This window comes from Augochlora pura, chromosome 7 (assembly GCF_028453695.1).
Source record: "Augochlora pura isolate Apur16 chromosome 7, APUR_v2.2.1, whole genome shotgun sequence".
Classification (NCBI taxonomy): Eukaryota; Metazoa; Arthropoda; class Insecta; order Hymenoptera; family Halictidae; genus Augochlora; species Augochlora pura.
The window spans coordinates 29713964-29739325 of NC_135778.1; the positions used below are offsets into that span (position 1 = coordinate 29713964).

Here is a 25362-nt window from a genome sequence, read left to right on the forward strand (position 1 = left end):
CTCTAGCGGCTGTCACAAATTTTGTTAATTACCGATACTAACGTGGATTTAAAGGACAGAGTTTGCTCTTTCAAATGACGTTAAAAATTTGGCTGTATCATTTTTTCTTTCCGTTTTATTGCGCTCGGAATGTGTGCCGCCATCGTCGCGATCGTGCGAAATCGCATAGCGTTCTTTCCGTAATTGTTACCTCCAGTTTCGCCATACAAAAAATACGAAAAACATCCTAAACTGTACGCAGGAGCGGCAATAACTTCTCAGAATTTGTCCAAGATTTTTCCTCCGTCGATGCCGCAGGCAACAAAAGAAAAGTCTGCGAAGAACACACGCTATTAGCACTCAATTGTCGAATAATCTCATAATTACATCTGCGATCGGTGTAATTACTGATTGTAAAATTAGTTCCTCTTGTCGAACATCTTCTGGATAGCTTTATATCGATTATTTGGGCGTGTATCGATTAGCCGTGTTAATTGGAGCAACAGACCGGCGAAGAAATTCTAAGGATTGCGTGTTTCCGTCGTTGTTTGACACGGGGACTCATTTTGCTCGAGGAAATGTGCATGGAGATGCATGAGCCGGCAATTACGCGGATTCCTCGGACGATCGTAGATGTAATCGTTACCCCGTTCATGAATTACGCGAATCCACGAGGCACATGCTCCCCTTCGACCCGTGCAAAACAGTGGCGGGGCACGATGGAGGCAGAAGCAGGGTACACTGCCGACTATATAGTCTCATCCTGGCTCGTTTGATCACGTACATTTGCACACGACCGGATAGCACAGACTCACGCGTGCGTCAATTTTTTCCGAATTTTTTTTCGTCCGACAAAAATTCAGTGGATCGCCATCGATCTTTTTCAATTCTCGTCGAACACTGCGTCGGAGTTTATCAGCGATCTGGAATTATTCTTACTGTGCAGCGGCATCATGAAGATAATTGTAAGTGTAAATCGATTCTTTCACGTCCTGTACAAGTTTCGCACATCCCTTCCTGTTTTGAACATCTCCGATAAACAAATTCGTCATCGAAGCTTTGCAATTTTGTTCCGCGACACCTTGGTGAAAAGTTTTTCAAAATAAAACTGCACGTAACTTTGTCGGAAAAAATAGTAGGATGATTTTTCTTAGCTTAAATTAAAGCTTGAAGATTACGCTTTGATTTATAGTCAGTCGATTTTATTGTTAAAAATTTGTCTGTTTTGGAAAATTAATGGGAGTGTTAGAACGCGTGGGTAACTCTTTCTGTTGGTATACGTTTCATTCGTCGCGCTGTAGATCGGTGAGAAAAAATCGTATATTGAATTTTGAGGACTCTTTGTACAGGGAAAGCTTCAATTTTGAATATCATTGTAGTCTCAGTGCTGAGAGAAATTTTTTGACGATGAAGCTTTCGGAGATGTTCGAACTTTACGCGACGGCGCACTATCCGCTAAAAATTCAATAAGATCGCACCAAAAAATCGCACAACAGTCATTTTGTACTCAATTTAAACCTAAAACTTTATTCTTCAACCCTGTTGCAGTATAAGTTGCGAACAAAATTGTTAAAACTCGATTTGCGACGTCAGAACTCATCCTAACGTCTCGCATCCGATCTCGTGTTATATCAAAGTTTAACAATAGTTTAAAAATTGATCAAAGTGAAATGAAACAACTGCGACAATTAAATAAAATTTTCGAGATTCTGTTCTGCGATTTAAGAATGGCAGAGTCGAATTTTTTCAACGGGATTTCCCCTGGATTCATTTTTTTCAGCTGGTTCTATTGGGCATGTCGGTGGCAGTGTCCGCGCAATTCAACAGATACCTGTACAATCCTGATTATTACGGACGACGTTTCGCCATATTGCGACAATCCCAAGACTCTTCTCCGGATGGATCGTACTCCTACAGGTGAGATCGTCCTTCCACGGCGTCCTGACCGTCGACGAAACAATAAGCGACGTCGAGGTACGTTTCCACAAACGCGATCTCGACACGCTCGACGACACCCGCCGCTTCTCGGCTCGAAAAAACGCGTCAGTATGCGTGCACGTTGCTTATCGTACATCCATTACGTTATTAATTCTCGCGATTTTCTAATAATCCGAGCAATATTAACATTGGAACTGCGAAATCACTCGAAATATCATTCGTTACGGATTTTTCTTTCTCAGTTCTTTAGTTCTTGATACTATACAAATATTTTCATGTGTGAGTTTTAACAACAATCGTACGCGATTTAAACAAACACGTGCTTGCTATTGCTATCGAACAGTATAGATTAATTATGTAAAAAGCTCGATAGTTCTATAGTTAATAGTATTTTATTAACGCAATCGTAAAATTTTGAAATTTCCAACTAGTTTTAGAAATATTAGAACTGTGAGTGCTTAAATATTTTTGTTAATATTTTGGGTATAATTGTTTGAGTATGTTGATTATCGTAATAGTTGATGTATGTTCGATGGGAGTTAATTAGGTTTGAACGGTAGTGGTTGAGTGGAGTGAGAGGCCTGGCTACGGAAGCAGAAGTAGCCATTCGAGACAGACAGCGTTAAAATGCCGCGTTTATATACGTATTTCATGTACATATAGCGGGCTGACATGCAATCCCATATGAGGATGAGTTCTCACAAATCATGCTCTATGATATCCTACAATTTATTGTCCGTTTTACAACATAGTATCAACCTAAATGCGTGTCATATTAGCAGCGAATAACGACGCGTGATATTCCCCCTATTCGAATTATCACTTAACGGAATAATTGCTTAACAAACACACTTCACAGTTGCATTCGAATCGTTCCGTAAAATTACTATTATTAAATGAATCTTTATTAAAAAAATTCTTTGGCAAGTTTGGTATGTTTCCATTACACAAATCCTCGTTGAATATCAATTGATATTAGAATGATTTCCATTGGATAAATCCTTGTTGAAAAATCCCTTTGGTATGTTAAAATAATTTTCGTTTAATAAATTCTTGTCGAAACTCATTGCCAGATTATCATAATTTTCGTTAACTAAATCGTTCTATTTACTAGGCAGATTATTAATTTTACATTTATGAAATCATAATTATTCGTCATGTTATACAATGTCTCTTTATTGTTAGCGCAGTTCTTCTTGTGTAGATTAATAAACGGTACTAGCACAATTATCATTGAATAAAATTCCACAATAAATTGGAAAATTTGTCACAAAGTAAACTATTCCTCAAGAAAGCCTCTATAAAACGAGTGCAATTATTACTGCAACACCATTACAACTTATCATCGTGCAATTACGATGGAATAAATTAGACCAATAATTTCTCTGATCCGTTACAACGATAATCAACGAACGAATCTGCGGTATGAATACATCTTTGTGCTGAACAGCGATTAAATTTATTAGAACGATAATTACTGGATAAATTCCCTGATAATTACGGCAATTGATACCGAGCAAATAATTGCTCGATCATTTTAATAACCCTTGTTCGATTGAGATCTCCCTGGAAATATGCAATTAACGTCTTACAATGTATGGACGTCTGCACCGCGATAATCGTGTTCGGCGACGTTGTTTCTTCCTTTTCCCAGCGAACAAGATCATCAGAGTCGCTCTCGGTGTTCGTAAACAGAGCATGAAGATTAACCCTTTGCACACCTATGTCGAAACCCGTAAAAGTTGCGCGCTCGTTATCGGTGCTTTTATTGATCGTCTTAACGGCCGTGATTTACAGTTGCTCATATAATCTATAAAAAATCTTCTACAAGTGTTAGAATCGTATGGCACCATCTGAATATTTATAAAGAAAAGAATACTTATAAAAATATATATGTACATATAAAAGAATATTTATAAATTAAGATATTGACAGTAATGATAGTGATGACTGTACGCAAGAAATAGATCGTGAGCTCAATAAATTCGAGGAAGAGGATGACACAAAGTGCGAAAGGTTAGAGAGAGAGAGAGAGAGAGGGAACTCGGAACGGCGACACAATGTCGATCGTTTCTCGATCGTGATCCACCGGCGCGCGTTGCCAATTAATTTGCCAGCTAACAAAGAAAACGCCGAAGGTGCGCGCGTCCAAAGAAACTCGGCTGGTCGGCGGGATGGGAGGTAGAGAGAGAGAGAGAGGAAACGAAACGATGAAGGTGGAGGAGGTCGCACAGGATATTCAGCTGTGAAAAGATATGTAATTAGCTTTGATGTTAATCATTCGTGTTAGGCGGTTGCGCAGTTAGCAATAACACATTACACAATAGAATAATTACGATCGACCTACCTAGCCGCGTGTACGTGTGGAGGGTGCCTCTCCTGTTGCACCAGTCACCGGCTACACCTTCCGCACACCGTCCTGTCGGTTCATTCCGCTGTCAAACTTGACACCGATGAAACACCGCAGGATTCGCGTGTTTCGGGTACCATATGACTGTTGCAACTTGGCGGCGAATGTACTCAGCAAGGCGCGCCAAATCAACGAGCCAAATTTTCGTCCGATCGTGATCGCAGCGGCCAAAACGTCGATCTTTGCCCATCTGCAACTTCGCGATGAAAAAATGGGGGGATGATATGCTTAAGTTATTTCGAAACGTGGAATCTCTATTTTCACTTAATATAAGGTTTATTTGATTCCAATCGCTTTTACGCTGTGAATTCAACGAGAGAGCAACGACTGCAACTCTCGTTCCTATTACAGACATATATCGAAATTTTGGAAAATTCTGATCGATCGAAATTTTTATCGAAAAGACCATTTAGCAGATATGAATGTAGATGGGCATGTTAGATGTAGGTTTGATCTGTAAAACGAGCCTAGGTGCATCGTTCTACGATTTTTGGTTACGAAGTTACAGCGCCTCGAAGTTGGGTAGATTTTTTCCCCTAGATCCTCCAGACACTTGACGATGATTTTAGGTTATGTTTAACGATTATCCGGTGTTCCAGCTACGACACGGAGAACGGTATATCGGTGGCCGAGCAAGGAGCTCCGAAGTTCGTCGGTCCGAACCAGGTGGAAGCGGTGAGAGGTCAATTTAGTTACACAGCGCCGGATGGTACTCCGATCCTGGTGACTTACACAGCGGACGAAAATGGCTTCCAAGCGAACGGCGCGCATCTGCCGACTCCGCCGCCGATTCCGGTCGCGATACAACGGGCCCTGGCGCACAATGCGGCCCATCCGGAAGAGGAAGAACCGTACAGGAGATATTAGCGCCGGAGAGACGTCCACCAGGATCCTCCTCCGCGGAACCAGACGCGCAAAGTGAACCACTTTGAACCTCTCCTGGATCTTTTCACGGACTCAGAAATTATGCTGACACGTTTAAGCGATTGTTTAACAGCGGCCTAATCCGACACGTTCATGGGAATTCGGCTTCCCGGCCGGAACCACGCACGTAACGCTCGTTTATCGAAGGCGGCTGAGTTTTGGTAACTGCTGGCCCGATTTTGTGGGGGATTTGTGTGGTGTTCCATGGCTGGTGGTTGTTTAACGTACAGAAAGCGGAGAATTTCTTGCAAGTAGTTTGTTTATTCAGTGGGTGAAAGTTTTCGACGCGGGGTTTATGCTAATTCTTTAATTTACGATTATTTTAATCGTGAAGATGCTTCACTTAGTTATTTATTCAATTTATATGCTACTTGCGATAAATATTGCTATTATAGATTTGTATACGTAAAATTTAAATTTGTATAAATCATTATAAAACAGCTGGTTTTACTGCTCCGTATATCCAGCGTCGAAAGTAAATTTTAAGAAATGTTTTGGAAGACGATTGACTCGATGGATGTTTTCAAAAATGGTGGCCAATGGAGAATTTATTTATGGATTTTTTGGTGATTTTTTGATAATGTTTCTCGCGCATTGTAGTGCGAGAAGAAATAGTGATGTATATAGTAATTAGTACCACGAAGTCGATGATCAATATGTTGAAGGTGGTCGTCGTTATTAATTGTTTGAACAGCCATGGAACACCGTGTTCGTGCGATGTTACGCGAATCGTTAACATATTGTCGGGAAACTGTTCGCTTATGCTTCTCTACGTTGTACTGCCTGAATAGTAATTAATTTATTAATCGATAAGATCGCGTCTCGTAAATTAACAATCACGCTTTCTCGATTGGAACGCGATTAATTTGTTGACTGTGCTCGCTCTAATCCTGGCGATTGTGCAGGAACTATGCTACAAATATATGTGCCTACGAACTATTATAAATACAGATTCATTAAAATGTCACAATCGTTTCCGAGTTATTCATCTGTTCACCGATGCAACTACGAGGACAATCGATTCGAGATTCATTCACTTCGATCTCTATCGAAATGTAATATATTGATTTGGAATTCTTATTTAGAACTTTTATTTATTTAGAACATATTCTATTTTTCAATCGTAGCCCTGACATACTATTCGCAGTGTTGGTCTGATTAAAAGCGATCAAATTGTATTTTTAAAATCGAATAAAATCTCTTGGAAATTAGCTCGGCGTCGTTTATGTCAATTATTCCAGCTTCGAATTTAATTTTGATTTAACGATGGAATAAATTTTACGAAATACTCGTGGATAGTGCAGGGTGATTAATAACGCTGGGTAATCGAAGTGTTTTCGAATTCTAAAGTTTGACAGCCGGTAATAAATTGTAATAGTTACAATAAAGCTTGTCGAAGTGAGACTGATTAAGATGCTGACGGCGCCTCGATTAAAGAAGGTGCGAGATTTTAGGAAAAGTAACCGAAGTATCGATCGGATTAATGCTAATGGTAATCGTAATATCACGGTAAAGGTGAGTCAGTGAAAGCAAATCATCGGTTTCTTGTCTATTGCGCAACGATCGACCGATCCACCGAGCTCAGGATAACAGGTAAAAGGATTTTAAACGCAGCCTACGCATCCCGCGGCTTACTTTGCAATTCATATTTTCGAAAATCGTCGCCGCCGTAGTCTTCGTTTCTTTTTTTCAAAATGTCTCGTTTAAAACCAAATATCAAACTTTCCGCTTCGCGTATTTCTTTTACCGTCTCGATCAAAGATAAAGGAAGACATCCCAACCTCGAGAATTATTTGCGCTTCGTTGTGGAGAATTCCGTAGAGCTTTCCAAAACCAACCGTATATTTATTAACAAAATTCTAAATAATTTACAAATTTTTATACAATTGTAACAATGTAGGTAAATTCAATTTCAATAAAAAATCGAGGAAAATCGACAGTTGAATTTTGAACAATTTTAGCGTTGCGACCGTAAAAGCTATGGGAATGATTCTCACGTAGAAAAATATTGTGGACTCTCGTGAGTAGAGCGATGTATTTTTTGATAGCATTCCGAGCAACAAGCCGTGCTAATTCAATTTTAAAGCCGACGTTGCACTCGAACGGTGCTAAGGGTACTTTGGGGGTGGCGTCGCGAAATTCGAATTTGACACGGTGTTGCAGCGATAGAGGCTGAGCTGTTTGTTCGAATAGTGTGACTTATGGCACGACCGTTTGTCGGGCACGACTATGTAAGTGCTATTACTACGATTTAGACATATCTTGATAATATATCAGGACTAACAGGTTAGACAGGATCGGTAAGTTCGCCATGCCCTGTTTCCCGCTCGAAACAGAGTATACTGCGTAACAACTGTTCATCCCCGCCGCCACATTGAACTTTATGCTCGTAATTATATTGTACTTCCAGTTTACCATTCGGAAAAACACGATCTTTTCAAACAGTGACATCGCGCCTCTTTGATTAATAGTCTCGCAGAGATGAGCAATAATTATTAGTATAATATCCTGGTTCTGTCGTTTCGGGATTTCTTTCTAGAAATTGCGTAAACGATTTCGCCTTGGAACCATGCTGTAGACTATCTCCAAAAGGCAATCTACGCTTTTGGAAATATTTAAATAAACTCGAACGAAAAATCGAAGGAAATCAAAATCGCGCGAATTTTCTGATTTTTTTGTGACGCAACTGTTGATGCTGGTTGCATGATTTTTGCATAGAAAGATTCTGCGAACTCTCCCAAGGGCGATAATATATATATTTTTGTAAGATTGTTGGTAGTTAAATATTTGAAAATAATTTTGAGGAGTTACCGAAAGAAAAATCAAACTCGCGTTTCTGTTTCTTCACCTTGGACGAAAGTAGGAGCAGTGCGAATGACTCGTGCGTGAAATGATCCCGCGGACTCTCCCGAGTGCAACGATATGGTTGTTTTTATAGGCGACGATTGATTGTTTAGTCGATGAAATAATTCGGAAGATATGTCGAACCGGATTCAAAACTGCGAGCAGCGGATCAGTTTACATAATTTCTAGGTACGCGGCACGTTGGGAGGATCCCGAAGGTATGCGCTCTATCCGTTTCTTTATGAGAGCCGAGGCGATGCTGTGATGATGGGGCATACCTAGGCTGACGTGGTTAATAAAACGAGAAAGGTCAAACTAGATCCAGGTAACGCTCGCAACCTGGTTGGTCGGGCGGCGAGGTCTAGAACCGTCTCGGGCCAGAACCCCTAACTTCGGGATCATGTTTGTCGATTACCCCGCGACAGATTCGAACGCACCCCATAGTAATCATCCAATACACGTCGAAACAATTTCTCAGAATTTTTTGAAAAATTTTAAAAATATTTAGAAACGGCACAAAAAAATCTATTTCTGAATCCTTTCGATAATGTCCGTAAAAAATGCGGAGCTAATATTATAATTTTGTTTTAACTAGAGTTGGAGATATAAACTCTTTAATAACGTCTGTTAGATATTTAGAGATGATATTATAATCTTTTCTTAACCAGAGTTAAAAATATAAAAATTTATTAATAGTAGCATTCGATTAGCGTAGATTAGGTACCAGCCTTATTACACTTATCGTAGCTGTCGATTTCGAGGGCGACGCATGCAATGGAAAACAGACGAGGCAACAGTTGAGGCAGAAGGCGTATTTACGATATCAGTATTGATAGGAGAAACAATAGAAGGCGGTGAAATGCGAGGTGCCACTCACGGCTATGAAGACTTTACTCTAATGATGGGCGATTGAAACTGAACCCTAATCTCATCAATCAAAACCACCGAGGCAACAATAAACGCCTCTCGCAACCTGTCGAAATTCTTTCTTCTTTCCTTTTCCAAACACACCTCTAACATGGAGCGAAATTTAAATCACTGCAAAGATCACTTGTCAAAGGCTTAAAAAAACGATACCAGAATATTTACAACATAACCAGCATTAATATATATATATATATGATCATCGAAACTGACCCTTAAAGTCATAAAAAGAATTGTTTGGTAATTTTAGTTCATTTAGAAAATCAATATTTTGGAATTTTTACGTCAACGCAATTTCTTTAAAGAAAAATTCGACTAAATGCATTTAAAAAAAAAAACTTTTAAAAATTTCATATAACTCAGAAAATCGATGCTTTTGCAAATTTAGTTGTGTCTATAGTTTCATGCAATTTTTTGGAGATTCGATACAGGGAAGTGCATCCTGTTGCATAGAACGCTCGACGCCGATAAAATTGTACATGAAAACGTTGAAATAAGTGTCCCAACTCACCGTGCAGGAGTCATAATTTCAACTTGAACCAGATATTTTCGGTTACACAACTTTTCGATGGTCGACGGAGAAAAATGGTTACAGTTGCAGCTTCCATTTGTCGCGGCCGGGGTTGAGGTGGGGCTCGGACGTGAGGGCGACTAGAAATTATGAGGAGAGTGGTGTCAAAGGCAGGATCAGGGAAAGGGAAGATCTTCGGGCTCGTCTTCATATAAATGCTGGCGGCAGCTCTGCGTCTGGTACCGCAGCTTTGAATTCTTGTTCGAACCGACGTCGCGCCACTGCAAAGGACACAACATGCAACGTTTAGTGAGTGTTTGCTCTCGAGTGACGACACGGGACGTTAAGTGAACCAGAATAAAACTAACATCACTATACTCGAAAGACAGGAAAAAGAAAAGCAATATTTATGCACTCGAAATCGGTGCATATCTCTGTTGTTCCACGAACGCTAAAAGAACGTGCATTACATGCAACGTTTGCAAGATATCTTCTGTTATTTTTTTCTACAAATATGGCTGGGTCGAAAGCGACCCGCCACAAAATTTGTTTTCGTAAATTATCAAATATTACGGTATATTTATTTTGTTCGCGATTTTTTTGTTTTAGTGCACGGTTAGAAATTGTTTAGAGAAATCGCCGTGGTGGGGGACAAGATTTTTGTAACAATTGTTCTATGATTTCAGTTTTTTCTGTTTGCTTTGGTGTGCTGCGCTGTAGGGCAGTTCGGCACTTACCGCGGTTTCCCCACTCAAAATGCATTCAGAACGACGCCGAGACCTGCATATCAACCGGTGCAACCTCAGTACACGCCGCAATATAAGTATGCACTCGAGAGTATCTTCGATTATCTTGAAAGTCGAAAGTTTCAGTCTGGAAACTCGGCTGCAGTATTTTTAATTTTGAAAATCAAATCCGAAAATTTTTCTCTTACAAATCAGATTGCAATATGTTGTTTAAATTTGGCATGAAAATTCAGTCTCAAATATTAACAATTTCGAAAGCTGAATTTGGAAGTTCCATCGTAAAGACTAGCTCAATCGTTTTGAGAATTGGTCACGAAAATCCAGTTTAATGGATGCGAATTGTACCCTTTGGTTTTGCATGATGTAAATTATGTAACGTGAATGTAATTCGATTGCAGCTCACCTGGCAGGTTTATAGCAATCCGCAGCCAGCAGAAAGACAGTTATCCAGATGGATCTTACACTTTTAGCTATGATACCGAGAATGGCATTTCAGTGTCCGAAAGCGGACGTCCCCAGGGTACTGGACAAGGCCAGAGTGAGGTAATAAATTTATTGAACGATCTTCATTTCACGCGCCCGTTTCTCTGTTCTGCATACTTATCTCGAACGAGCAAAGAAACATAAAAATCCCCTATTCAATGACCAGTCAACAATTTTGTTTAATTCACTTCGTAGACAAAGATGATCCTTGGATTTGAACTGTATTAACTAGAAATTGTCTTTCGCTTACTTTGCGCAAAATAATTAACTAAAATGTAATAATGATAAATTATAAAATGAAGAGGTTAGTTTAAAAAATTATAATAAATATAATAACTATAAAAGGTACCATAATAATTAATTATATAATGGAGGGAATATTTTTAGGAATTCCGGATAAATATCTTGAACGAGGAACAGAATAACAATGGACTACAAAATGAATGGAATATTTTCCGGGATTGCAAACATTTAATAATCTGTTCGCAGGTGGTCCAGGGTCGATTTTCGTATTCCGCGCCCGACGGAACACCAATCACCGTCGAGTATACAGCCGATGAAAATGGTTTCCACCCCCAAGGCGCGCACTTGCCCACTCCACCCCCAATTCCGGAAGCCATTAGACGAGCCCTTGCTGCCAATCCGCCAGGGCCCGATGATTCCGACTACAGACAGCCCTACAACTCGAACCCATTCCGAAGATACTGATCGAAGTTCGATGATCGAATCATTCCCGAACGAGGCTTGAATTAAATCGTTATTATCTTGTAACTGGACGCGATGTTTGTACATATGTATACCAGGAAATAAAAAAGAATTATCAATTTCCATCCCGATCAATTATTTATCAATTGCCGATCGATAAACACCTGTGTTATTCAATTAGCAATTTATTTAGCTGTAATTTACTTGCTCGTAATACAAACACGATTAACATGATCCGCGATACATAGACAGTTCATTAAACAATCGGTAATCATTTTATAACAGTAGATAATAATTTTAAAAACCAGTAGCGGAAGCGAGAGTTTGACATAGTTGCTAAGACATTTTTGCAATTACGTGACCAAGTTTTTTTAAAAATTCTACACAGATATATTACACAGCGTCTCCTTCAATGTCTGTCAATTTTTTCGACCATTTTATTTATATTTTTATTTGTTTATTCGATTTTCCTTGCATTTTTGCGATTCGCCACAGAAAATGCAATTTTTATTCCGTTCCGAATTGTTAGGAACAAGCTGGCTCGAAATAAATTGATGAAACTATTTGCGATAGTTGGATAATACTTTGAAGGTCACGTGCACGAAGCTTTTGGTTGAAAAGATTGATTTTTTCAGGAGGATGCAAGTATTTCGAAGGCGTCGAAAAATGGCTAGCGAATCTCCGATGGCATTCAAAGTGCAGGAACACGTGCAGGATGTTCCCACGTGTGCGAGCCGCCTTAGCAAGGATGATAGCCTGACAAATATAGTATAACTCAATATCACGTGGAAATATGTTGATCTTCAGGTTGCACCACGCCTCCGATTGCAGGAGGATCGGCCGCTCGGGATGAACACGAGTGAAAGTGTTCTGTTCTATTGGATCTTTCATTATCTTGCATTTTTTCCGAGGATCATCTCGGTCAAGGACCAACTGACATGGGAAGTACAATTTAGGCGATTCGTACATTTCCTTTGAAAGGCGCCTAACCGTGGCGGGGAAGCATGACGCGGTCATTTTTATTGCTCGGTGGATCTCTGATGAAATTGTTGCTGCTTCGTGAAAAAAGAACCTGTGTAGACGAAATTTTGCTCGCGTGTGCCTCAAATTATAGTTTAACTATAGCAAAAAGTTCCATCGATTTATGTCACGTCGTATTGTCTCAAAAAATTCGCAAAGGGAGCCATAAGAAACATATTTTTCAAATTAATTGTCACAACGTAATAAAAGAACGAATAAACAAACTATGATACAGATTTGATAGCGAAACAAATTAGCAGATATTAAAAAGAACACTGCATAGAATATCTATGCGTAGTTTGAAAAAAATCGGTTGTATAGTTTCGAAGATATATAACAAAACATTTCGTTAGTATAACTTCAGCTATTTTGTTGTTAAAAATGATTTGGAGGAAAGCATCGGTATTACTTAATTCATGAAAAATTATGAGAATAGCTGATGAAACATTTTCGTTTACTTTGTATTAACATTGTATTCAAATAGCTGGAAGGAATCGTTTAAAGGCGATTATAGTGATTGACCTAGTAATCCCGAAGGAAAGATGCACGTTGGAGTGAAATGGCAAGGGGTGTGGCGAGCATATAGTAATTTGCGTAGTTAGACCTAATGGTCAATCATTTGCACATACTGGTTTGCAATTTTGTCATTCCGTACACTATACTTACATCTTCAGAATTAATTTACATTTTTCTTAACATTACACGGTAGATAAAACACGTGAAACAAGTATCGGTTGTTTAGTATCTAAATTACTATGTTAATAGCAGATTATACCATAGTTTCCTTGTAATTTTGATTTTGCTTGAATCTTCTCTTTAATTATATTTATTGAAAAAAGTAGCTAAATTAAATGACTAAATTATATTCAAACGTTATTAATATTGTATTATTATGTTAATTAATATAGTTACTAACAAATTTATACTGCATCAGAATATAATTCAAAAATCTATAAAATCAATGGATATGAGATTACAAATACTTTTGTATTAATTACTGTACAAATAATCTCACTTTTTACTACTAAGAGAAAATTGTTAAATTAAATTATAAAACATAATATTTAAAAAGATAATATGTAATGTATATTATCGACACAGTCCAAAGTTGAATAGATCGTTAGTTGACAGTCTGTACGCAGAGGTCACTGAGAGTAGCTGTGATTTTGCTGGTAATGTAAAGACAACGTAACCTAAATATCAGTTTGCACCGTGTACTACGTTTGCGAAGAGAAATCTATTATTTTCTCGAATATTTAGGTAAATTAATCAATCAGAAAAATGCCGGACCATTTGGGAGAGGATATGAGAAAGATACGAAGTGAACCAGAGAAAGGGGAAGAAGAAATAAAATGTAAGTTGTATTGTCTATGAACCTTGTTTTACGTGAAAACGATGATTTAAACAATTTACTTAAAAATTTTCGTGATTTTAGCTCTGGACGAAGGCGATATTGCCCTATTAAAAATTTATGTGAGTAAAGTAATACCTAGCCCTAACAAAAAAAAAGAACCATCCATTTTTGCTATCAATGTTTTCTACCAAGTTCTATTAGTCTACTTTATTTTATCAATGATTATCGTGACATAGAATGGAAATAACGTTTACTAATTTCTCAACAGGGTCAAGGACAGTACATGAAAAGTATCAAAGCAGTTGAGGAAGATATCCAAACCATAATAAAACGTGTGAACGAGTTAACAGGAATTAAAGAGTCCGACACTGGTCTAGCACCACCTGCTCTTTGGGATCTTGCAGCAGACAAGCAAACATTGCAGAATGAGCAACCGCTACAAGTTGCTCGCTGTACCAAAATAATTAATGCAGACTCTGCTGACCCAAAATATATCATAAATGTGAAGCAATTCGCAAAGTTTGTGGTTGACCTAGCAGAATCGGTTGCCCCAACTGATATTGAGGAGGGTATGAGAGTCGGTGTTGATCGCAATAAGTACCAAATTCACATTCCGTTGCCCCCTAAAATCGATCCTAGTGTAACAATGATGCAGGTAGAAGAAAAGCCTGATGTTACATACAGTGATGTTGGTGGTTGTAAAGAGCAGATCGAGAAGTTACGAGAAGTCGTGGAAACTCCTCTTCTACACGTCAGTATACCAAAATTCCTTTACAATGATAATCATTTCTGAATTTTACATTATTCCAATTTATTTTTATTACAGCCAGAAAAATTCGTTAATTTGGGAATTGAGCCGCCAAAAGGTGTTTTGCTATTTGGACCACCAGGTACAGGGAAAACACTGTGTGCCAGAGCAGTAGCCAACAGAACAGATGCCTGTTTCATTCGTGTGATCGGTTCCGAATTGGTTCAAAAATACGTTGGCGAGGTACATAATACGAGCTATAGTTCAGCTATGAATAAAGTCAATACTATGACAATTTTTAATATTAACAGGGAGCTCGTATGGTAAGAGAATTGTTTGAAATGGCCCGCAGCAAAAAAGCGTGCCTAATATTCTTTGATGAAATTGACGCGATTGGAGGAGCTCGGTTTGACGATGGAGCTGGCGGAGACAATGAGGTGCAGCGTACAATGTTGGAGTTGATTAATCAACTGGATGGGTAAGTTACAATGTTAATAACATCGTTATACAAGAAAATAATTTGGAAGTAGAATTACTCTATCACCTTTAGCATCCAAAAAGCATGAATTTTTGTAAAATTGTACAATTTTGGGTAAAAAGAGGCATTACATAAAAAGTAGAAACGTTAGAAAGTTTGAACTTGTTGTAAAAGATAAAGAAGACTTTTCCGAATATGACAATATACTCACATTTTAATTTATTGCATTTCAAGTCGATTTAAGTACGAAGAGTCACGTTGTGCACAGTTTACATTATTTTCACAATTTTACGAAAAGTTTTTTATTTAGCACGAATTAGATGTAGAACTTTTCGTAAAATTGCGAAGATGGAGCATATAAACTGTGTGCTGCGACTTTCTTTGAATGTCGATGAATATTTACAACCGGTTGAAATGCGATCAATTAAAGAATAAGTGTACTGGTATATTCGGGAAATTCTCCTGTATCTTTCAAGACAATTCCGAATTTTGTTATATTCTTGATATTACTTAATGTTGTTTTTTACCTAAAATTATCTAATTATATAATATATAACAAAATAATCTTACTGGACACGTATTTACTTATGAACATGTTGTAGGTTTGATCCAAGAGGAAATATCAAAGTTCTGATGGCAACGAACAGACCAGACACACTGGACCCAGCACTGATGAGACCTGGCCGTCTGGACAGGAAAGTAGAGTTTGGTCTACCAGATCTTGAAGGCCGTACTCATATCTTCAAGATCCATGCACGCTCCATGAGTGTGGAAAGGGACATTAGATTCGAGTTGCTGGCTCGTTTGTGCCCTAACAGTACTGGTGCAGAAATTCGTTCCGTGTGCACAGAGGCTGGCATGTTTGCCATTCGAGCTCGTCGCAAAGTAGCCACTGAGAAAGACTTCCTCGAGGCAGTAAACAAAGTCATTAAGTCATATGCTAAGTTCTCTGCCACTCCCAAATACATGACTTACAATTAAACATTCTATCACATAAGAATACTGTATTATTGATTTAATTTAACTGTTAATCATAGCTATACAATAAAGTGGTATGTGTTCTTTTCTTTACTGTTTATTCTCTGTAGTGTCTTAAGTGGTGTGAAAGCTTAGTTTGATTGGTGCGTTTGGTTTGTTGATTAGTAGCGACATTATGCCGAGCTGGCCACCTTGCCAAGTGAACTTGAGTTGCCGGCATATCTAAAATAGAAGTTATTACGTTAATTTATATTGAATGATATTGCTTTGTGTTCAAAAATAAAAGAAAATACTTACTCTTAATAGCAAAACTTGCATATTTTGTTCAGCGAATCGCCTGGCGATGCACGAACGAGGTCCGTGCCCAAATGGCAGCAGAACATATGGGTGTACTGACTTTCCACTGCCGATTTTGCTGTCTGAACCATCGCGAAGCCATCTTTCTGGGATAAATGAGTGTGGACTGTCAAAGAACTCTGGGAGCCTGCAGATTATCTGATTCTGTGTCACCACCACTGTCTACAAAATGTGAGTGAGAGAATTTGCTGTATTTTTATTGTATGCATTAATTCTACAGGAGGTTCACTTTTAAATTTCTTGTATACGTGCATGCTATTTATGTATGATTAAGTCGCTCTTAATTATTTTTACAAATAATAGGCAAGCTATTTAGGATATTCTGTATATTTTGTGAACACTCACTCCTTTAGGCACTTGGTAGCCACTGAGAACAACATCAGTCTGCAATATACGGCCAACTCCAACAGATATAGGGTTCAATCTCAAACTCTCTTTTATAACAGCCTTTGTGTAAGAAGCGTTTCGTAAAATATCTGCTGTAATTGGTTGATTAGGATCAGGTAACAATTGTGTAGCTTCTTTTCTTAGTTTTTCTTGTGCATCTTGATTTTTTGCTAGGTGGTAAAAAGTGAAAGCTGTGCTGTAAGTGGTCTGAAAATATTTTTAAATGTATCTCAGCTAATTTTTACCGATTTAGGAAAAATAAAAAATATTTACAGTGTCTATGCCGGCTAGGAGCATGTCACAAGACATGCCTGTAATGTCTTTGATATCCAAGGCAGAGTTTTCGAAATAGGCATTTAAAAATGATTTGTTTTTATGAGATTTGCTGCTCCTTGCTTGGGATACTAACTCTAATGCAACACTAATAAATAAATATGTATTTTTTATTAATAAATAAATATCCAATTAAACAGGTAAAATTTATATTTAATTTGAACGTTAATTCCATTCTTTTTAAAATAATATTCTTCAGCAAAAAATTATTCTTACGATTGCATATATGTCTGTGCCTTGCGTAATTTTCTATATAGAGGCGTTTCAAAAAATTGCCATAATTGGAGACCATTGTCCAATTTTAAAATCGCGCTGTTAGTTGCAAAAGCAGCCTCTATTAGTTTCGAGCTTCTAGAATCGTTATGTTTCTCTTCTTCGGAGAAACTGTTTAGTTTTACATCAAAGACGACTAAACAAGTTACTGAAACGAAAAACAAAATTCACATGTTAACTTGAACGCGAAATAACGAGGATAATTGATAATTACATTCAAGGTATAAACGTGACAAAATCGATGAAAGATCTTCAAATTTCTCTTTCGCGCATAGTTCGACGAACTCTTTTACAACATTGTCAGTTTCCTCTATGTAATTGATTATATTTTGGGGTTTGCTCGATACTTTTTGGAATTCTTTTCGGAGTCTCCACCATTCCGGTCCATTCCTACAATTTAGAAAATAATATTTTCATTAAAAAGTAAGATATATCGGAATTGTATTTGAAATTCAATAATTTCAATCAGATTCGTAGCATTTTAAAAATAATAAGGGATGATCTTACGTCGGTAAGAGACCCCCAGTGCTGTACAAATCAGGCCTGTCTTTCCTATACTTTAAAAGTGCCAAATGACTTCTCCTTTCTGGATGCAATCCAGATTCAGCTTTAAAAATCTCAGCGATGTCCTCTGGTCTATAAATCCACAGAACATTCACATTTGGTACAATTTCTTCCCGGACGAGCGGTCCAAATCGTTTTAATTTTTTCAGTCCACTGTCGTACAGCTCGGTGAAACTATATTCCCCTGGTGTGTATTAATTTCGTTCAGTACGCGATTATTCAACGTTATTAAAATCGACTCACCGATGCCAGGTAAATATTTGTACAAGGTTCCGATAATAGGCAAAGATTTTGGGCCGGGTACGTCCCCGAAGGGCCTCGGGGGGCCCTCGTTTTCTCCAGGCCTGTTCCCCACGAGACAACCACAGTAAAATCTCTTGTACACATTCCTCTTACGCTTGAGTACACTGCACGTTTGATATCGTGCATACATTACGCTCGGAAAATTATATGAAAAATGAAGAATTCAGAAGATCAATGAAAATCGCGGGAAAGAATTCTGAGAACGATCTTCGGACAAACTATACGCGACGTATCGATTTCTGAGACTATCTGGATCTTTTCCAGCGAATGGATCCTAAGCATTGCCTTCTTTGTTTTCCTCTTTGGTTGTCTCTCGCGTCTCTGTTGCCCTTCGGTACCTGTCCCGGTCACTTGGAGAATCTCAATGTGCTGCATATTCTTGCATGAATTCGATACCACTCTGATAAGAAGACGGGTCGGTTCTCGGTTTCAGTATCCATCCGAGACACTTGCAAATAAAATTTGGAACAAGACAGTAATCTCTCCCTTTATTTGATTCGATTTATTGTTCTATTTTTAATAATCGCAAGATTTAATCGTGGAATTAATAGCAATCTAATATAATTCTTATCATCCAAATTAATTACGTTGAGGTATTCATTAGTAAAAATCAGTAAATATATTGTTAACATTAATTATATTGTGTTACTTCGCTTCATAATGGTAATACAAGTCTGTATTGGCATTGATCAACGTTATATTAATTAATTATGCACTGATGAATATTCTATTGATTTTTGTGTCGCTTTGTTTAAACAAAAATACATAGAGTTTTAATTGATACCATTGATTACGTGTAATGTATACTTATTATCTGAACGTATTAATTAAGAGTGACAAAGTGTATCAAAGAAAGCGTTATAAAAAATATTATAAAATGAGTTTAAACAAAGTAGAATTATAGGTCGATAAAGAAAGAATCCAAGAGAGTGATTTAGCGAGCGTTGATAAAACAGGTTTCTTAGTCTATTCCAACAGTCGACAAAAAGTGTGGGGAACACGTGTTGCGATAAATGATCGAGCGTAAATCAGTAGGTTAGAATTATTTGAAAGACGATCGACAAAATATAGGATCAGAATTACGTCCATTATTACAAATAATAATTAGTCACGGTTATTCCTCGTAGAAGTTTCCTCACATCCTACACAAAGATTCCTCCGAATCTCTGTGCTTATATAGAAAAGCGGACGTCTTTCGAGCACTTGTGAGAAAGTGTAAAAATAATTTGCCATCTATGGTCGGAATTTTTAACTAATGATAGATATCCGATGTCTGTGTATTTTTGACATTAATAAAAACATTAATAATCATTACGAAAGCGTTAGTTTGTGCTATTTCAAAGACTTGGATAAGTGAATTGTATATCTGCGAAAATGAGAACAATAAAATTAGAAACATATTATTAGAAGTTCTCTGCGCCGATTGCTTAAAAAAATCGTGTTCATCAATTTTAATCATCCTGTTGATCAATTAATTCGGATCGATAACGTTGCCGGGCTGTAAGGAATCGCGTAACAGGTTCCCCGCGAAAGCAATCGTAGGAAAATCCCCATAAGACAAATTACACCCCATCAATTCCAATCTGTTCACTCTAAGCTTGGAACATTTCTTGCGAATGGCCTAAAAGAAATAACTGGAACCATAATTTATCGAAATTGGAATCTCTCGGCCGCCCCTTACAACTACAAAGCCAATTTCCAATGCAAACTTTCCGAAAGAAAGATTTCAATCTCCAGTTGTATCGCTTTAAATATTGAATCTTTGACAATCTGTGCCTAAAAAGTTATTCTACTTTTGATACTTGAACGTTTCAAACATATCAGCAAAGTCTGTATAACTAATTTTTAATACACTCGAAAGCAGTTCGCTTATAATTTCTATATATAATTTTACTACGTAAATGAGAACATAGTTGCTTCTAGTAGAAGTAACTATATCGGAAAAGCCGCTTTTACGACGGTGCCCGACATTTCTGGCCAGACGAAGTGGCATTATTGTACCGTTTCGTTGTTGATCGGAGAATCTATTGAAATAGCGGATAGAAAATCGACGTGTTTCGTAGGTAGCGAGTGACTGCGAGTAAAACGGATTGAAAAGTAATCGAATTAAGCTCCCGAATCGTTATCTGTTCAGCGAGCCTGCCTCCTCTCGGTTTCTCGAAACGGACCCGGGGAGATTGGAGGAAAGAACAATGCCGGGAAATAAAAGCGAAGGACAAGACGGAGAACGATCCAATTTAGAGCGGAATACGCCTATTCGAGGCACCGTACAATGCCAATTTCTTTCGTTGCCAGAGGGTCGTGTACCGTTTTTGGGGCGGCTAATAGTTTCTGATCGGGTCCCCCGGCCTGCGCTTGTTGTTCATTATTAATTATCGAGCGAAATTGTCGGCCGCGGGACGCGTCCCTTCATGTTCTTTTCGTTTATCTTCCGAAGCTCCGTAAACAGTTGGTGTTTTCTCGACAAGCTCGTGTCCAATGTGTTTCGTAGAATGTCTCCAATTTTCAACACAATTCGTCGCATTTGTCGCGATAACGTCGGCGTTGCTAACTGCAAACAGAAATATGGAGTCGGAAATTTCTACGAATTTGTTTAGAATTTTCAACGTTGCGAAATGAATTTTTCGACGAAACGAAAATATTTTACTGCAGAATGAACTCTCCGGGTTCGAATAAAAAAGATTGCAGATCGATGCGATTAATAGTTTTCGAGATAAAAATTCACAAGTTTGCGTACGGTATTTCAAAGGTGGTGGAAGGTGGAAATATTTGATAGTTTATATTTTACAAACAAATGGAAATGCATTAAAGTCATGACTTAAACTCCTCTTTAAATAATCTCTGGCACGTTATTCCGCACCCCCAGGACAACCGCCATAGTCTCTCCCGCAGGATCACCAATCACAATGTAACGGTGTTTCGTTGAAAAATCCTATATCTCCCGAAACCTTTTCCTCCCATTTTTCCTCCGTTTGTTGTCTTGCCGGGGATCCAGAGGCCCTTGGATCGATCTCTGGCTAAATGCACCGTGAAATGCGTGGCTCTCCCTTTTCCACGACCGAAATCCTCGACGCGGCGTCGAACAAACGGGCCGGCTGCTCGAGGAAGGGCAATATGCGTGTAAAGAGCACTTGGACCCGCTTTACTCCTCGAAAGAACCCTCCCGACACGGGCTATAGCAATCCGTCTGACGGGAACGATACTCCGGGCCTATCGGGAAAACTTTCTGGCAACTTGGTAATTATTTCGGCGCGGCGGCCATGTTTTAAGCCGCTCGAAAAACGGCCTCCGCTAAGCGGTTTAAATATTTCATGCTCGTCGAGTCTATCAATCGACTCTGACGGACCATTCCTGCCCTCCGCTGTCCACGGAGCCATCCGCCCGTATATTTCGTCGCAGCCCCGTGCACCCCCATGACCTATCAGCTTCGTGCATCCGCGTGTCCCTATCGTTTCTCTATGAATTTGTTGGCTTCGCCGTGGAACGTCTAGTTAATTGCGTTCCGACGATATTCGAAACGATGGCAACAAGAAGCTCGAGGTGTTCGTGGAGGGTCTTACGGTGGTCTTGTCTGTCTGTGTGCGCGCGTTCTCCGCGGACGGGAGGGTTAGACCCCATAAATTCGCGTAATCTGATTTCTCAGCGTCCCTCTCGAAATCGAACTGGCGAATAATAGATTTCCTGCGACGTTTTTCCTCCGCGCCTTGATTCCCGGTTGCTGAAAGTGAACTGTACGGTGTAATCCGTTGTAATCCGTAGGCCGTTCTTGTTTCCGCACCATAATCCCATGGAGAGAATTCCATCGTGCATTAAGGAAAATCAATATGGAAGCGAATTTTCGCTTAAACGCGTGACTTCGACGCGCCCGGGCCAGAACTAAAGTTATCCGTGGATAAAATCGCTTCGTTAATCTCGATGGCCTTGAACTACGGTGTCGAGATCGTTGGCCGGCATCGTTCGCAGTCGGCTGTTAGCTCTCGTTTAGAAGATAGCTACGCGTTCGCGATGGTCTGGTTGAAAGATCTTTCCAACGAAATTAAACTTTCCTTCTTAAGAAAAATCCTGGTCACCTCGATTTGGTAAATGTTAATAGTTCTTTCGGTGACGGAATTTTCCTGGCCGTTGTGCAATGCCGCGAGCGACGCGAGACAACAGGGTGGAAAGTCCGGCGAGGAGGACGGTGTGCGGCATCGTCGATTTCGGGCGGTCCTTCAGCGATTTTTTCCAGTTCGCAGCTGTCGGACCCCTTCGCCGGTCCGGGTCCCAAGTTTCTCCGAGTTTCTATCGGGTGTCCGTAATTTATCTAACCTCACTCGAAGCGAAGGAGCAGTGCAATGTCCCACGAACGATAAGAAACCGTTTTTCATGGCTGTCCGGAGGCGGTGGTTCGTAGGAGCAATAAAAAAGGGCGGCCCTTCGAGATTTCGCAGCCCCGGCGAGCACTCCTCGAACCTTAATTCCATCGGCGCCCTAACGAAAATTCTTATTATTTCGACCCTAAATCATCGGGCCGGCTTTATTAGCCGGATTCCTTGATTGGAAACAACACCCCGATGCTCGGCTTCCTTGTCGCCGGATAATAGAATCGCTGGAAATGACCTGGAAAAAATCGACGCGTCAGTGAAAGTCCGGGAAAACACGTCGATCTCATTCGCGGACACCATTAACATGTTTATGCGAGCAGATATAATCTTTTTGGAGCCATAACGTGAAGCATTCGTAAAAATCGCATCAAATCGCGCCCAACTTCTTAAAACTTCCGCAAACATTCGTGCAAAACTTTTTAACCAGTGTCTGTAGGATTCGCCGTTCTTGTGAAAGAATTTTGAACAATTTTTTATAACCATAACATCAATTATGGTTATAGCTATACGTGAGATATTAATAAAAATCGCTTCAAGCGGCAACGAACTTCTGCAAACTTTCGGACAACTTTTTAGCGAGTTTATCTTCGATTCACGACATTCTCTCCAAACGTCTCTTCAAACTTCCGGAAACTCGCGTGCTGCGATAATGGCGCTGTAAACCGCGGATTTCACGTTTTCGGGATACGGTTTCCGGGAGATTTATTTTCGCGGGAAGTTTGGATGTTCCGCGTCTGTTTCGACGGTTTCCGCGGATCCATGGGGGTGTTGAAAGTTGTCGAGGATGCTAATTGGAAGTGGTTGGCTGCCGTTGAACCCTCTACATCGCCCCCCCCCCCCCCCCCGAGTTTTCTGAGATTTATGGGAGCCGGGAGCGAGCTTAAGTCGCGGCCAGAGACAGAAGACACACAAGATTTTGAATTAAACGCCAACCGCACGACAGCAAGCAACACGAAACGCCGACGATCTTGACTTTGTTGATGATTCCCGGCGACTATCTCCCCGGCAATTCAACGGGAAATATCCTGAGCATAAGTTCCGAGATTATTATACATCTCGCGCTTCGCCACTGCGGAGCATATTTCTTCTTCTTAAGGCCAGATAACGGATTGTTATCGCCGGGGAACACGATTTTCGCGTGTAGGAAGGCCAGAGCGTGCTCTGCAGTTGACAGGATGATTAAAAATAGTTGGGACTGTTTAATAATTACTGTGCGCGAGGTCTGAGAAGAATTCGATCGACGGATCGTCGAGGAACGATCGATTTATGCTCGACGTTTTCTTTGGCAAATTGTATTCGATTTGTTTCGTGATAAATAATGGGTGTATGGTTTAATTAGGCTCATTTTGAAGAGCGGAATTTCTACTTTCGATATAGTTAGGCAACGTTGTTCTCAAAGTTACGGCTTTAATAGAAAATGAACGGCGTAGCGAGTGTCGAAAATGTTAGATTGAAATGGTCTATAGGGGTGGAAGATTTCATTACGATGTAACTTTGCGAGAAAACATCGTGGGGCAATCTACCTAAGCTCATTTTACAGATTGAATCTATTACTTTCACCACTAAATCATTCATTTTTTTGTGCATGTACTTTATTACTATTAACTCGAATATCGCATCACATGTTATCGATTAATGCCAAGGGATCGTTAGAGGAGTAGTAAAGTTGTCAATGTTCACCCTGCTGTATCTCCGCGGAAAAAAACCGTAGAGTAATCGCTCCAAGCTCATTTTACAGACCGAAGCTTCTACATTCGTTACACATAGTATCATGATCTGCAAATATTCTGTTAGAGAACTGTTGCAACGGCAACACCGAAGGTCGAAAGTGCCTAGCCATCCCTTTAGTCATTAAGTCATAAACATGCGAATAGACCGGCAATAGGTAAAAAATCATACGAACGAAATCACTTTACGACTACTGTACTTAACGAACGGACAACACGTGCAAGAGACCCACAGTGCCGTTACACGGACAATCATTCATAAATTTTTCTGTAACAAAGAAGGCGACACAAACCCGAACTTTCTACCAAATTTCCCACTCCTCATTCCAAGTTTCTTGCGACACACCCACCTCCAATCAAAAACGCTTCATTTCCTCCATCAAAAACTACCCTTCATCAATCAACGGAAAACCGAGGTGACAACAGACAGAACACGACGAACGAAAGACAGATCAAAGGAAACATTCATACATAACGTATTCATAACTAAGAACGCAAGTAACATTCATACATAACGCATTCATAACTAAGAACGAAATTATAACTCGAACATAACGCATTTAAACACATTCAGAAATCGCATAGAACACATTCGGAAATCGCGAACATTATACCTGTACAGTGTTGTAAATAAAGTGTAAATAGAAGCAAGCAAGCGTCTGTATCACTACGGCATTGTACCAAACGCGTACACATATTTTGGTCCTTTGAACCGGATCAACAACCGCGTACACAAGAACACGCGAGAAAGCAAATACTGTACTTTCCGTCGACAATTGCAGAGTCGAACGTCTCTAGAAATTCATCCCATCGCAATTTCGTAGAAAAAATCATATGGTGACGTACTTAGGCTCGTTTTAAAGAGCGAATCCTCGGCTATCAATCCCTCTGGTCGTTTTTACGAAGGATGTTTTCGTCGCGGGGAAATGGCGAGAAAGCGGAGACCCGTTCGCAGGTCGTTTTCCTTGAGAATTTCAGAAATTCAAATGTTCGAGGGCGGAAGTTCCGCCGG

General features: G+C 39.4%; 4 protein-coding genes across 4 annotated transcripts; 3 read left to right on the forward strand and 1 right to left on the reverse strand.

Moving 5' to 3' along the window:
* The first annotated feature begins 764 nt into the window (after positions 1 to 764).
* LOC144473841 (endocuticle structural glycoprotein SgAbd-1) lies at positions 765 to 6462 on the forward strand. Its single transcript, XM_078188131.1, has 3 exons — positions 765 to 944; positions 1760 to 1896; positions 4927 to 6462. The coding sequence occupies exons 1-3, from the start codon at positions 933 to 935 to the stop codon at positions 5192 to 5194; spliced, it is 417 nt and encodes a 138-aa protein (XP_078044257.1). The 5' UTR covers positions 765 to 932; the 3' UTR covers positions 5195 to 6462.
* Positions 6463 to 9749: 3287 nt separating this feature from the next.
* LOC144473840 (endocuticle structural glycoprotein SgAbd-2) lies at positions 9750 to 11576 on the forward strand. The gene is made up of 4 exons (XM_078188130.1): positions 9750 to 9839; positions 10217 to 10353; positions 10675 to 10819; positions 11249 to 11576. Exons 1-4 carry the CDS (start codon positions 9828 to 9830, stop codon positions 11465 to 11467), a joined length of 513 nt encoding a protein of 170 aa, XP_078044256.1. The 5' UTR covers positions 9750 to 9827; the 3' UTR covers positions 11468 to 11576.
* Positions 11577 to 13640: 2064 nt separating this feature from the next.
* On the forward strand, positions 13641 to 16131 carry Rpt1 (26S proteasome regulatory subunit Rpt1). The gene is made up of 6 exons (XM_078188128.1): positions 13641 to 13838; positions 13920 to 13957; positions 14107 to 14589; positions 14665 to 14829; positions 14898 to 15064; positions 15667 to 16131. Exons 1-6 carry the CDS (start codon positions 13766 to 13768, stop codon positions 16043 to 16045), a joined length of 1305 nt encoding a protein of 434 aa, XP_078044254.1. The 5' UTR covers positions 13641 to 13765; the 3' UTR covers positions 16046 to 16131.
* On the reverse strand, positions 16080 to 18389 carry Dib (Cytochrome P450 302a1, mitochondrial). Its single transcript, XM_078188127.1, has 8 exons — positions 18200 to 18389; positions 17900 to 18140; positions 17607 to 17782; positions 17336 to 17540; positions 17060 to 17207; positions 16745 to 16993; positions 16340 to 16561; positions 16080 to 16264 (listed from the first exon to the last, which is right to left on the reverse strand). The coding sequence occupies exons 1-8, from the start codon at positions 18387 to 18389 to the stop codon at positions 16157 to 16159; spliced, it is 1539 nt and encodes a 512-aa protein (XP_078044253.1). The 3' UTR covers positions 16080 to 16156.
* Positions 18390 to 25362: the final 6973 nt, after the last annotated feature.